The following is a 14835-nucleotide window of genomic DNA, read 5'->3' as shown; positions in this document are numbered from 1 at the left end:
AACTCTTTGGCCTGAATGCCAAGGTTCACGCCTGGAGGAAACCTGAAACCACACCTACGGTGAAGCATGGTGGTGGCAGCTCAATACTGTGGTGATGTTTTTCAGCGACAGGGACTGGGAGACTAGGAAAGACTGAGAAAGATGAACGGTGCAAAGTAGAGAGATCCTTGATGAAAACCTGCTCCAGAGTGCTCAGGACCTCAGACTGGGGGCGAAGGTTCACCTTCCAACAGGACAACGACCATAAGAACACAGCCAAGACAATGCTGGGGTGGCTTCAGGACAAGTCTCTGAATGTCCTTGAGTGGCCCAGCCAGAGCCCGGACTTGAACCTGATCTTTGGAGAGACCTGAAAATGGCTGTGCAGCTACACTCCCCATCCAACCTGACAGAGCTTGAGAGGATCTGCAGAGAAGAAGTGGACAAACTCCCCAAGTACAGGTGTGCCAAGCTTTTGGCGTCATACCCAAGAAGACTCAAGTTAGTAATCGCTGACAACAAAGTCATGAGTAAAGGGTCTGAATACTTAGGGAAATGTTTTATTTTTAATAAACAGATACTTTCAACATGGCACCGTCAATTTGATTTGGTTTTGTCTTTATGGAGTATTGTGTGTGTAAAAAAAAATAACCATACATACATATACACACACACACACACACACACACACACACACACTCTACCGGTCAAAAGTTTTAGAACACCTACTCATTCAAGGGTTTTTCTTTATTTTTTTACTATTTTCTACATTGTAGAATAATAGTGAATGTCAAAACTATTTGATAACACATATTGTAGTCAATATATCATGTAGTAACCATAAAAGTGTTAAATGAAATTATATTTTAGTTTTCAAATAGCCACCCTTTGCTTTGATGACAGCTTTGCACACTTGGCAATCTCTCAATTAGCTTCATGAGGTAGTCACCTGGAACGCATTTCAGTTAACAGGTGTGCCTTGTTAAAAGTTCATTTGTGGAATTTCTTTCTTTCCTTAATGCATTTGAGCCAATCAGTTGTGTTGTGACAAGGTAGGGGGGGTATACAGAAGATAGCTGTATTTGGTAAAAGTCCAAGTCCATATTATGGTAAGAACAGCTCAAATAAGCAAAGTGAAATGACAGTCCATCGTTACTTTAAGACAGTCAATTTGGAAGTTTCTTCAAGTGCAGTCGCAAAAAGCATCATACACTATGATGAAACTGACTCTCATGAGGACCGCCACAGGAAAGGAAGACCCAGAGTTACCTCTGCTGCAGAGGATAAGTTAATTACAGTTACCGGCCTCAGAAATTGCAGCCCAAATAAATGCTTCAGAGTTCAAGTAACAGACATCTCAACATCAACTATTCAGAGGAGACTTGAATCAGGCCTTCATGGTTGAATTGCTGCAACAACAAAAAAACACTACTAAAGAACACCAATAAGAATAAGAGACTTTCTTGGGCCAAGAAACAATGTACTTTAGACCAGTGGAATTCTGTCCTTTAGTCTGATGAGTCCAAATGTGACATTTTTGTTTCCAACCTCTGTCTTTGTGAGATGCAGAGTAGGTGAACGGATGATCTCTGCATGTGTGGTTCCCACCATGAACCATGGAAGAGGAGGTGTGATGGTGCTCTACTGGTGACACTATCAGTGATTTATTTAGAATTCAAGGCACACTTAACTAGCATGGCTACCACAGCATTCTGCAGCGATACGCCATCCCATCTGGTTTGGGCTTAGTGGGACTATCATTTGTTTTTCAACAGGACAAGGACCCAACCCACCTCCAGGCTTTGTAAGGGCTATTTGACCAAGAAGGAGAGTGATGGTTCTGCATCAGATGACCTGGCCTCCACAATTACCCAACCTCAACCCACTTGAGATGGTTTGGGATGAGTTGGACTGCAGAGTGAAGGAACGGTACAACAGACAGTAATAATCACTTGCAGTGAGAAAAGGAGAGAATGAAAGAGAGAACTAAAAAGGGGCAGACTTCAATAAGGCTGATTTCCGGACTGCGTCATGTTCTCAATTTACTAGGGAAAAAACAGCCCACTCCATAAGACAGAAGTGACACTAATGTGTCTGTGTTTTGCAGATTTGTTTTATAGTTCCAAAATGTTTATTTTTGGAGCGTCACCCAATCCCAGGTAGCCACAGCTTAGGATAGGACTGAGAATAGAATAGCTGTTCTGTTGATTTAAACATCTTTAGATGAGTCATCATGATATCAACTACTTTGGAAACCTAAGTGAAGCTTTCCCACTGGTCATAGAGGTCAATTCAATGTCTATTCCACGTTGGTTCAACGTGAATTTCATTGAAATGACATGGAAACAACGTTGATTCAACCAGTGGGGTCACACTGGCATGCTAACTGGTCACCCAGGTACACTCAGTGAGTGGGTCCAAGTAATCTCTTTCTCCCCAAAAATGTAAAACTATTAGATTGGTGTTGTCATTGGCTGGAGGGAGGGAGTTTCCATGTCCAGTAATTTCTTTCAAATCCACAAAGGGAAGTGAACAAGATTAGTGGGATGCAACCAGACTGATGCTGCCTGGCCCAGGCCTCTGAGCTCTGTCTGTCTGTCTGTCCATCTGCCTGCTGGGTAGGGAGGGAGGACTCTGTCTGCCTCTACATAAACACCCACTCCAAACGCTGTAGTTTTCCACTCCGGCATCCCAGAGAGAAGTGCATCCTTGTGAATGAATCCCTTTGTATTCTACTCTGTGTTCTTGTTTTTCCCCATGGGATGGAGGCAAAACTCAACTCCAAAGTTTTCCAGGGACTAATAAATTGAGGAAGGTGTTGGTTCTGAACTCAATTTGACTTCTATGGGTATCATTCCCAGGAGTTCACAATATGTGTATACTTCAAAGTGACATGGGTCATGTTTGACCTCCTTCCATACATACCCACTAAACATCTGTCAACGATGGGAGGAGTTGTTTGGTCAATCAATACCTATTGACTATTACAAATTAACACTATTCAAGGTATTTACAAACAGTGCTGAAATAAATGTGATGAATCATGATGCCCTGGACCTCGAGAGGAAGTTTTAGGAGATAACCCATCAATTAGACATTTAATAGCTACTCTGGAAATAAAAGTCATATCAGTTGATCAGTGGTAGTCAGTGCAGTTTTACATGAGGGAGGACTTTTTTTTTTAATGAGCATGGCTTTATTTCTATTACAGCATTTGGATGATTGTCATTCATATTCCATTAACCCAGTTCAATGTAACAACGATAGGTTTAGGCTACCACATGATACTAACATTTTCCCTATACCCATCATGAGGATGCTACAACCTAGCCTATGAATGTTCAACTATTGTCTTGCTCTCTCTTTGAGTCAAATACTCACCACATTTTATGCACTGCACTGCAGTGCTAGCTGTAATGTATGCTTTCAGTACTAGATTCATTCTCTGATCCTTTGATTGGGTGGACAACATGTCAGTTCATGCTGCAAGAGCACTGATCGGAGGACATTCTCCAACCTGAGGCTGTCATAATTACTGTGCAAGTCTATGGAAGGGGGTGAGAACCATGAGCCTCCTAGGTTTTGTATTGAAGTCAATGTACCCAGAGGATGGAAGCTAGCTGTCCTCTGGCTACACCATGGTGCTACCCTACAGAGTGCTGTGGAGGCTACTGTCGACCTTATTTGCAAAATAGTGCATTTTAGTCAATTATTTGGTGACGTGATTATATTTAGTATAGTTTTATCTAAAAAGGATAACTTTTTAAATGTTTTAAAAATATATATTTTTTATGAAATTCACTGTGGAGTACGGTCCTCCCCTTCCTCCTCTGAGGAGCCTCCACTGAAGTAGATGGATGAACAGCAATCAAAGAAGTCCCACTTAAACAGGAAGTACTTACCATCTGTGGCGATGTTGTCCACTGGGAGGTTGTGCACATGAGCCATGTAGCCGATTGCTGAGAATATCACAAAGCCAGCCAGGATACTGGTGGCCGAGTTAGCTAAAGAGACAATCAATGTGTCCCTAGGGGAGGACAAGAAAACAAACACAACAGTCAGACTGATGGGATTTCTCAGAGTCAAGTGGATCTCTAAGGAGAACACTTAGCTCTGAGGGCTAAAACTAGCCATTTGGTTTGAAGGACAGTCTGTGATGAGTAACTACAGTAACTGGCCAGGGACAAGCAACATGGTTGGTTGCTTCTGAGGAGTAACCAAGCACTTGTGTAACAACCAGTTCCACTGAGGCTTTATGCCTTCGTCAAAGCTAATAGTGTTCTCAATTCTGAAATACCATTTTAGTCTGCAAAACAACATCCTCGTCGCACATGCTACGTCTATTTAGCTATTCTCACAGAACTAAGATAGAATAACACTGATTTGAACTAGATATGACTTTAAAAGGAGGAGCAGCAGTGCCTCCCTTAGAAGAATGTATGGAGGGGTTTTAGACATTGATAACATTACATGCTCACACAGGGATCTTTTGTGTTTAAATGTTTTATTGATACCAATCATGGGAAACAGCACTACAGTGTACAATGGCACATTTTTAAGGTCACAATTCGGGAATGTATTAACGGATCTGTGGATGTGCAAAATATGGTGGGACTTTATTGAGAAGACACAGTTAACTACTCTTCGTCACCATGAGAGGCAGCAGTGGGACGTCTTCATGGTTGCCAAGGGAAAATCAGGCTTCCCCCAAAAATTGACTTTTTTTAAATGAAAAATAAAATAAATGTAATATTTCGTCTCTGTGTTTCATAATTTTCTCTCAATTCACAAGAGGCTGAATGTATCTCACCGGAGAAAACACCTGAGCAAGTGAACCAGCTTCCCTCGGTCTCTGTATGTGTAGCGCATCTTTCTGATGCCATCTGGTCAAAATAAGTGTGATAATGATGCCGCCGTAGCATTGAATTCAAGGGAAGCCAGCGAACATTTGGCCTCCGTTGATATTTTTCTTTATACAATAGCCATTCAGCGTTGAGCCAAACTGAGTGAGATCAACTGTGAATAGTCCTGGCGCACAAAAAAAAGTATCAAGGGAAGGATTTGGTTCGCGCCAAAAGTAATTTGACAACCAAAATAATTTAATTGATGCTTTACGTTGTTTTGTTGTCCTCCGGTGGCTAGCTAGCTAGGTAAAATTGTCATTTTACTAAATTAGCCATGAACGGAGATTTGGACTTGTGGTTTTACTTACGTAATTCTCCGTACTGGCCAATGATTATAACAACGATTCTGATCCAACCATAAATTCATACATTGTGCCTCTGGCTTGAGAGGATGGAAGTTCAATATGTAGCTAGATGTAGTAGGCTAATGTTAACTAGCAAGTATTTTAGCCAGGTACCTTAGGACAACACAAACTAAAAGCGTGTACTGTATGACAGCGTCAAAAACCGTTTCAGCAACATGAGAGAGGAGGATGGCATTGGCGTTTCTCTACAAGTAGGTTGAGTCAACATGTTTTTTTCTACTTAGGCATGCACACACACACACACAAATCAGTACCATGGACAGCCACATGATATTTCGCTTACGTTGAATGGACTAAATAGTTTTTGGAATCTTTTAGTTGTCACTGTATTTATTAGACTAAACATAGGTGATTTAATGCTATTGAAATGGTGCTGGAATAGTGGAGGCCGCTCCTGTTTTCTTTGTGACTTGCGGTAACTCCAGTGTTCTAAATCAATAGTTGTTTAGTAGTTCAAAAATGTAAGGTTATGTAACTGTTACGTGCAATATGTTTCGTGGACTTCACCGGGCAGATGTTGCTCTCCGGTTTTGTGATGAAACAAATGTGTGGTTAAATTTATTCTGCCAATGTGTCTTCTTATTGTTTCGGCCTAGGCCAAAATATCACATTGTCAAGGCATATGAACTAACATGTTATAGAGCAAACAACGCAATTATCAAAACACATAGGTTGCAATATGGCTTTTATTCCCAGAATTGGCTTCCCCAGTGATTTTACCCACGCAACACTACTGAGAGGCCGTTATTATTTTTTAACTATAGAATTACACTGTGGATCTGCAGACAATCATGGTAAAGACAAAGTGGTACTGTAGTGGTTGGTATAGGAGACTGCATGTCTAACCTAAGGATGTTATTGTTGAACTTGTTGTAACTGGCCATGGAGATCATGGAGCCAAATCCAATTCCAATGGAGTTGAATACCTGGGCTGCAGCGTTAACCCACACCTGCAGAACGGCAGAGGTGAGCGGATAAAGGTGAGAGAGGGACACAACTTCTTTACTCATACTGTAAAACAAGAACACAAATACACTTCTAGGTGGTTTCCCAGTAACAGATTAAGAGTATTGCTTCTACACCTGCATTGCTTGCTGTTTGGGGTTATTTGCTGTTTGGGGTTTTAGGCTGGGTTTCTGTACAGCACTTTGAGATATCAGCTGATGTACGAAGGGCTATATAAATACATTTGATTTGATTAAGCCTAATCCTGGACTAAAATTATTTTTCAATGTTGTCCAAGACTACACTCTTAGAAAAAAAGGTGCTATCTAGAACCTAAAAGGGTTCTTCGGCTGTCCCCATAGGCGAACCCTTTGAAGAACCCTTTTTGTTTCCACAGAGGTTTTGACATGGAACATAAAAAGGTTCTCCTATGGGGACAGCCGAAGAACCCTTTTTTCTAAGAGTGTAGTAGGCTTAATGTGTGTCCGGGAAACCACCCCTTAATCGTTATTGATCCTCTCCTACAGTATGTCAGACCTGAACTTCAAGCAGCTTGCTCCACTTAGGCTTCAGGAAGTAGAGCATCCCATCCTTGGCCCCAGGAAGCTGGACATTGTTGATGAGCAAGGCAAACAGAATAAAGTATGGGAACGTGGCTGTGAAATAAACAACCTAAAGCACAGAGAGTGAGAAGAAAAAGTATTCATTAAGTATAATATTAGATTAAATGCATTGTATTTATTTCTTATTTTATTAGGATCCACATTAGCTACAACCAAGCTGCAGCTACTCTTCCTGGGCTCCACACAAAACATATAACATGACAAAATACATAACATTGATAGACAATTACAGCTGAAGGACAGAACTACATAAAATGACAACACATAACATTAATAGACAATTACAGCTGAAGGACAGAACTACATAAAATGACAATACATAACATTAATATACAGGTAATAGATCATTTATTCTCCCTGTGCTACTTACGACTATTATTGCCTTATCACACCGGAATAATAAAACCCCAGTGCACTCAATTTGTGGAAAAAATAAATACTAAATATATCAATGCTGATTTATCAGAAGGTGCTGCAGCACCCTCAGCACCCCTACTTCCCGCGGCTATGAATGTCACTGACGACTATTTAGGTCTTCTCATACAGGAGTAATAAAACAACAATGTAAAATATACTAATTCCTCCAGCTAAGGCTTTAACCACCGTTTTCACCCTAGCAACCGTGCCATTCAGTTCATAAACGAGCAACAGGTGGAGTTTCCTCCCCCCTAAGGTTTCAATCTAATCCTTCACCTCAGCAACCGTGTTGGAGTTTTCTGCAGCTTAACTTTCAATTGAATCCTTCTCTTTAGCTACATAAGTTCCCTTTTTAGAGATCCATCACTCCACTCCGTTCAATAAATTGACCAGAGTCATCATATCATCAGATGGGGTTCACTTACGTCCTTCACCCTGTCTTGTGCATAGAAATGAACGAAACATTTACTGTGCTACAGTCTACCACCCATAAAGGGTTCATTGAGGTAAAGTGTAATAGTTTTCAGTCTACTGCCCGTAAAGAGGTAGCTACAGTATAGTGCTTAGCCTTTGGATTTCTTCATAAAATGAATAAAGTCTCCTCGATATGGAGTTTCCTCTGGTTATGCTATGGCGTTTCCTCCGGTTATGTTATGGAGTTTCCTCCGGTTATCTTATGGAGTTTCCTCCGGTTATCTTATGGAGTTTCCTCCGGTTATCTTATGGAGTTTCCTCCGGTTATCTTATGGAGTTTCCTCCAGTTATCTTATGGAGTTTCCTCCAGTTATCTTATGGAGTTTCCTCCAGTTATCTTATGGAGTTTCCTCCAGTTCTCATAAACGTGTTTTGCATTTCTATTTTCAACCCCCGCACCACACTCACACCCAGCAGAACCCACCAGCCACGCACAAAATAAGAATACACTTCATTAAAACTTTGCTCTACTGACTAACATCAGTAATCTGATAATATGGAGCAGGACGCCCTTACTCTGAGGCTTTGCTTACAATTGCTTTCTCTGAGTAGGCCCTGATATCCTGATGCCAAGGGCATATCTTATCTTTAACCCAAACACCAGCTGTGCTTGGGAGGGAGATGCTACAGCTATTTAGGTCAGAGGTGTTGTGCTGTGATGTGGTGTTTTATTTGTTTTTTTAAAGCTACTTTTGCAGCTTGCTTACTCAGATTTCAGATGGCAAGGAGTTCCATGCTTTGCCTGGAATTAATTTTGGCTTTAGGGGCTATGAAGAGACCTTTAGCTACATGCCTTGTGGAATATGAGTGTCTGTCAGAGCTACACTATATATACACAAAAGTATGTGGACACCCCTTCAAATTAGTGGATTCGGCTATTTCGGGGACACCAGTTGCACAACATTTTAGACAAACATTGGCAATAGAATGGCCTTACTGAAGAGCTCAGTGACTTTCAACGTGGCATCCTATGACGGTGCTACCTTTCCAACAAATCAGTTTCTCAAATTTCTGCCCTGCTAGAGCTGACCCGGTCAACTTTAAGTGCTGTTATTGTCAAGTGGAAACGTCTAGGGAGCAACAACGACTCAGCCGCAAAGTGGTAGGCCACACAAGCTCACAGAACGGGACCGGCGAGTGCTTAGGTGCATAAAAATCGTCTGTCCTCGGTTGCAACCCTCACTATCCAGTTGCAAACTGCTTCTGGAAGCAACGTCAGCACAAAAACTGTTAGTCGGGAGCTTCACGAAATGGGTTTCAATGGCCGAGCAGCCGCACACAAGCCTAGGATCACTGTGCGCGATGCCAAGCGTTGGCTGGAGTGGTGTAAAGCTCGCCACCATTGGACTCTGGAGCAGTGGAAAGGCGTTCCCTGGAGTGATGAATCACGCTTCAAATCAAATCAAATTTTATTTGTCACATACACATGGTTAGCAGATGTTAATGCGAGTGTAGCGAAATGCTTGTGCTTCTAGTTCCGACAATGCAGTAATAACCAACAAGTAATCTAACTAACAATTCCTAAACTACTGTCTTATACACAGTGTAAGGGGGTAAAGAATATGTACATAAGGATATATGAATGAGTGATGGTACAGAGCAGCATAGGCAAGATACAGTAGATGGTATCAAGTACAGTATATACATTTGAGATGAGTATGTAAACAAAGTGGCATAGTTAAAGTGGCTAGTGATACATGTATTACATAAGGATGCAGTCGATGATATAGAGTACAGTATATACATATGCATATGAGATATATAATGTTACTTACCCTACATTATTCAAGGTAGCATTGTTTAAAGTGGCTAGTGATATATTTACATCATTTCCCATCAATTCCCATTATTAAAGTGGCTGGAGTTGAGTCAGTGTCAGTGTGTTGGCAGCAGCCACTCAATGTTAGTGGTGGCTGTTTAACAGTCTGATGGCCTTGAGATAGAAGCTGTTTTTCAGTCTCTCGGTCCCAGCTTTGATGCACTTGTACTGACCTCGCCTTCTGGATGATAGCGGGTGAACAGGCAGTGGCTCAGGTGGTTGATGTCCTTGATGATCTTTATGGCCTTCCTGTAACATCGGGTGGTGTAGGTGTCCTGGAGGGCAGGTAGTTTGCCCCCGGTGATGCGTTGTGCAGACCTCACTACCCTCTGGAGAGCCTTACGGTTGAGGGCGGAGCAGTTGCCGTACCAGGCGGTGATACAGCCCGCCAGGATGCTCTCGATTGTGCATCTGTAGAAGTTTGTGAGTGCTTTTGGTGACAAGCCGAATTTCTTCAGCCTCCTGAGGTTGAAGAGGCGCTGCTGCGCCTTCTTCACGATGCTGTCTGTGTGAGTGGACCAATTCAGTTTGTCTGTAATGTGTATGCCGAGGAACTTAAAACTTGCTACTCTCTCCACTACTGTTCCATCGTTGTGGATAGGGGGGTGTTCCCTCTGCTGTTTCCTGAAGTCCACAATCATCTCCTTAGTTTTGTTGACGTTGAGTGTGAGGTTATTTTCCTGACACCACACTCCGAGGGCCCTCACCTCCTCCCTGTAGGCCGTCTCGTCGTTGTTGGTAATCAAGCCTACCACTGTTGTGTCGTCCGCAAACTTGATGATTGAGTTGGAGGCGTGCGTGGCCACGCAGTCGTGGGTGAACAGGGAGTACAGGAGAGGGCTCAGAACGCACCCTTGTGGGGCCCCAGTGTTGAGGATCAGCGGGGAGGAGATGTTGTTACCTACCCTCACCACCTGGGGGCGGCCCGTCAGGAAGTCCAGTACCAAGTTGCACAGGGCGGGGTCGAGACCCAGGGTCTCGAGCTTGATGACGAGCTTGGAGGGTACTATGGTGTTGAATGCCGAGCTGTAGTCGATGAACAGCATTCTCACATAGGTATTCCTCTTGTCCAGATGGGTTAGGGCAGTGTGCAGTGTGGTTGAGATTGCATCGTCTGTGGACCTATTTGGGCGGTAAGCAAATTGGAGTGGGTCTAGGGTGTCAGGTAGGGTGGAGGTGATATGGTCCTTGACTCGTCTCTCAAAGCACTTCATGATGACGGAAGTGAGTGCTACGGGGCGGTAGTCGTTTAGCTCAGTTACCTTAGCTTTCTTGGGAACAGGAACAATGGTGGCCCTCTTGAAGCATGTGGGAACAGCAGACTGGTATAGGGATTGATTGAATATGTCCGTAAACACACCAGCCAGCTGGTCTGCGCATGCTCTGAGGGCGCGGCTGGGGATGCCGTCTGGGCCTGCAGCCTTGCGAGGGTTATCACGTTTAAATGTTTTACTCACCTCGGCTGCAGTGAAGGAGAGGCCGCATGTTTCCGTTGCAGGCCGTGTCAGTGGCACTGTACTGTCCTCAAAGCGGGCAAAAAAGTTATTTAGTCTGCCTGGGAGCAAGACATCCTGGTCCGTGACTGGGCTGGATTTCTTCCTGTAGTCCGTGATTGACTGTAGACCCTGCCACATGCCTCTTGTGTCTGAGCCGTTGAATTGAGATTCTACTTTGTCTCTGTACTGACGCTTAGCTTGTTTGATAGCCTTACGGGGGGAATAGCTGCACTGTTTGTATTCAGTCATGTTACCAGACACCTTGCCCTGATTGAAAGCAGTGGTTCGCACTTTTAGTTTCACAGAATGCTGCCATCAATCCATGGTTTCTGGTTAGGGAATGTTTTAATCGTTGCTATGGGAACGACATCTTCAACGCACGTTCTAATGAACTCGCACACCGAATCAGCGTATTCGTCAATGTTGTTATCTGACGCAATACGAAACATGTCCCAGTCCACGTGATGGAAGCAGTCTTGGAGTGTGGAGTCAGCTTGGTCGGACCAGCGTTGGACAGACCTCAGCGTGGGAGCTCCTTTTTTAAGTTTTTGTCTGTAGGCAGGTATCAGCAAAATGGAGTCGTGGTCAGCTTCACCATCTGGCAGTCCGACTGACGAATCTGGGTTTGGCGGATGCCAGGAAAATGCTACATGCCCCAATGCATAGTGCCAACTGCAAAGTTTGGTGGAGGAGGAATAGTGTTCTGGGGCTGTTTTTCATGGTTCATGCTATGCCCCTTAGTTCCAGTGAAGGGAAATCTTAATGCTACTGCATTCAATGACATTCTAGTCGATTCTGTGCTTTCAACTTTGTGGCAACAGTTTGGGGAAGGGCCTTTTCTATTTCAGCAATGACAAGCAAGGTCCAGAAATGGCTTGTCGAGAGCAGTGTAGAAGAACTTGACTGGCCTGCACAGAGCCCTGACCTAAACCCCATCGAACACCGTTGGGATGAATTGGAATGCCGACTCTGAATGGAAGCAAGTCCCCGCAGCAATGTTCCAATGTCTCATGGAATGCCTTCCCAGAAGAGTGTAGGCAGTTATAGCAGCAAAGGGGGGACCAACTCCATAGTAATGCCCATAATTTTGGAATAAGAAGTTCCACATACGTTTGGTCATGTAGATTATATGTTAGTTGATCGAATAGACAGTTTGGAGTTAACACATTAATATTTTTGATCCAAATGTAAAAGAAAATGTATGAAACAACAGAGGTGGAACAGATTCTGTCTCCTCTTTTATTTATTTTTTATTTCACCTTTATTTAACCAGGTAGGCAAGTTGAGAACACGTTCTCATTTACAATTGCGACCTGGCCAAGATAAATCAAAGCAGTTCGACACATACAACGACAGAGTTACACATGGAGCAAAACAAACATACGGTCGATAATACAGTATAAACAAGTCTATATACAATGTGAGCAAATGAGGTGAGATAAGGGAGGTAAAGGCAAAAAAAGGCCATGGTGGCAAAGTAAATACAATATAGCAAGTAAAACACTGGAATGGTAGATTTGCAATGGAAGAATGTGCAAAGTAGAAGTAAAAATAATGGGGTGCAAAGGAGCAAAATAAATAAATTAAATACAGTAGGGAAAGAGGTAGTTGTTTGGGCTAAAATATAGGTGGGCTATGTACAGGTGCAGTAATCTGTGAGCTGCTCTGACAGTTGGTGCTTAAAGCGAGGGAGGGAGGTAAGTGTTTCCAGTTTCAGTGCTTTTTGTAGTTCGTTCCAGTCATTGGCAGCAGAGAACTGGAAGGAGAGGCGGCCAAAGAAATAATTGGTTTTGGGGGTGACTAGAGAGATATACCTGCTGGAGCGTGTGCTACAGGTGGGAGATGCTATGGTGACCAGCGAGCTGAGATAAGGGGGGACTTTACCTAGCAGGGTCTTGTAGATGACATGGAGCCAGTGGGTTTGGCGACGAGTATGAAGCGAGGGCCAGCCAACGAGAGCGTACAGGTCGCAATGGTGGGTAGTATATGGGGCTCTGGTGACAAAACGGATTGCACTGTGATAGACTGCATCCAATTTGTTGAGTAGGGTATTGGAGGCTATTTTGTAAATGACATTGCCAAAGTCGAGGATTGGTAGGTTGGTCAGTTTTACAAGGGTATGTTTGGCAGCATGAGTGAAGGATGCTTTGTTGCGAAATAGGAAGCCAATTCTAGATTTAACTTTGGATTGGAGATATTTGATGGGTCTGGAAGGAGAGTTTACAGTCTAACCAGACACCTAAGTATTTGTAGTTGTACACGTGTTCTAAATCAGAGCCGTCCAGAGTAGTGATGTTGGACAGGCGGGTAGGAGCGGGTAGCGATCGGTTGAAGAGCATGCATTTAGTTTTACTTGTATTTAAGAGCAATTGGAGGCCACGGAAGGAGAGTTGTATGGCATTGAAGCTTGCCTGGAGGGTTGTTAACACAGTGTCCAAAGAAGGGCCAGAAGTATACAGAATGGTGTCGTCTGCGTAGAGGTGGATCAGAGACTCACCAGCAGCAAGAGTGACCTCATTGATGTATACAGAGAAGAGAGTCGGTCCAAGAATTGAACCCTGTGGCACCCCCATAGAGACTGCCAGAGGTCCGGACAGCAGACCCTCCGATTTGACACACTGAACTCTATCAGAGAAGTAGTTGGTGAACCAGGCGAGGCAATCATTTGAGAAACCAAGGCTGTCGAGTCTGCCGATGAGGATGTGGTGATTGACAGAGTCGAAAGCCTTGGCCAGATCAATGAACACGGCTGCACAGTAATGTTTCTTATCGATGGCGTTTAAGATATCGTTTAGGACCTTGAGTGTGGCTGAGGTGCACCCATGACCAGCTCTGAAACCAGATTGCATAGCAGAGAAGGTATGGTGAGATTCGAAATGGTCGGTAATCTGTTTGTTGACTTGGCTTTCGAAGACCTTGGAAAGGCATGGTACAATAGATATAGGTCTGTAGCAGTTTGGGTCAAGAGTGTCCCCCCCTTTGAAGAGGGGGATGACCGCAGCTGCTTTCCAATCTTTGGGGATCTCAGACGACACGAAAGAGAGGTTGAACTGGCTAGTAATAGGGGTGGCAACAATTTCGGCAGATAATTTTAGAAAGAAAGGGTCCAGATTGTCTAACCCGGCTGATTTGTAGGGGTCCAGATTTTGCAGCTTTTTCAGAACATCAGCTGAACGGATTTGGGAGAAGGAGAAATGGGGAAGGCTTGGGCGAGTTGCTGTGGGGGGTGCAGTGCTGTTGACCGGGGTAGGAGTAGCCAGGTGGAAAGCATGGCCAGCCGTAGAAAAATGCTTATTGAAATTCTCAATTATGGTGGATTTATCAGTGGTGACAGTGTTTCCTATCTTCAGTGCAGTGGGCAGCTGGGAGGAGGTGTTCTTATTCTCCATGGACTTTACAGTGTCCCAGAACTTTTTTGAGTTAGTGTTGCAGGAAGCAAATTTCTGCTTGAAAAAAGCTAGCCTTGGCTTTTCTAACTGCCTGTGTATAATGGTTTCTAGCTTCCCTGAACAGCTGCATATCACGGGGGCTGTTCGATGCTAATGCAGAACGCCATAGGATGTTTTTGTGTTGGTTAAGGGCAGGCAGGTCTGGGGAGAACCAAGGGCTATATCTGTTCCTGGTTCTAAATTTCTTGAATGGGGCATGTTTATTTAAGATGGTTAGGAAGGCATTTAAAAAAAATATCCAGGCATCCTCTACTGACGGGATGAGATCAATATCCTTCCAGGATACCCCGGCCAGGTCGATTAGAATGGCCTGCTCGCTGAAGTGTTTCAGGGAGCGTTTTACAGTGATGAGTGGGGGTCGTTT

At 43.6% G+C, this 14835-nt stretch overlaps 1 protein-coding gene across 1 annotated transcript in view; it reads right to left on the bottom strand.

Moving 5' to 3' along the window:
- Positions 1–14835, bottom strand: part of LOC135542280 (sodium- and chloride-dependent GABA transporter ine-like) — a 68220-nt gene that overhangs the window by 14149 nt on the left and 39236 nt on the right. Inside the window, exons 5-7 of the mRNA XM_064969127.1 lie at positions 6731–6865; positions 6095–6198; positions 3882–4006 (exon numbers count right to left, since the gene is read on the bottom strand). Coding sequence (XP_064825199.1) covers positions 3882–4006; positions 6095–6198; positions 6731–6865 — 364 coding nt within the window. The remainder of the gene's footprint in view (positions 1–3881; positions 4007–6094; positions 6199–6730; positions 6866–14835) is intronic.

The sequence above is a fragment of the Oncorhynchus masou genome, chromosome 1, assembly GCF_036934945.1.
Source record: "Oncorhynchus masou masou isolate Uvic2021 chromosome 1, UVic_Omas_1.1, whole genome shotgun sequence".
NCBI lineage: Eukaryota > Metazoa > Chordata > Actinopteri > Salmoniformes > Salmonidae > Oncorhynchus > Oncorhynchus masou.
Note: the sequence above shows the minus strand (reverse complement) of the source record. Positions and strands in the feature narration are given on the sequence as shown.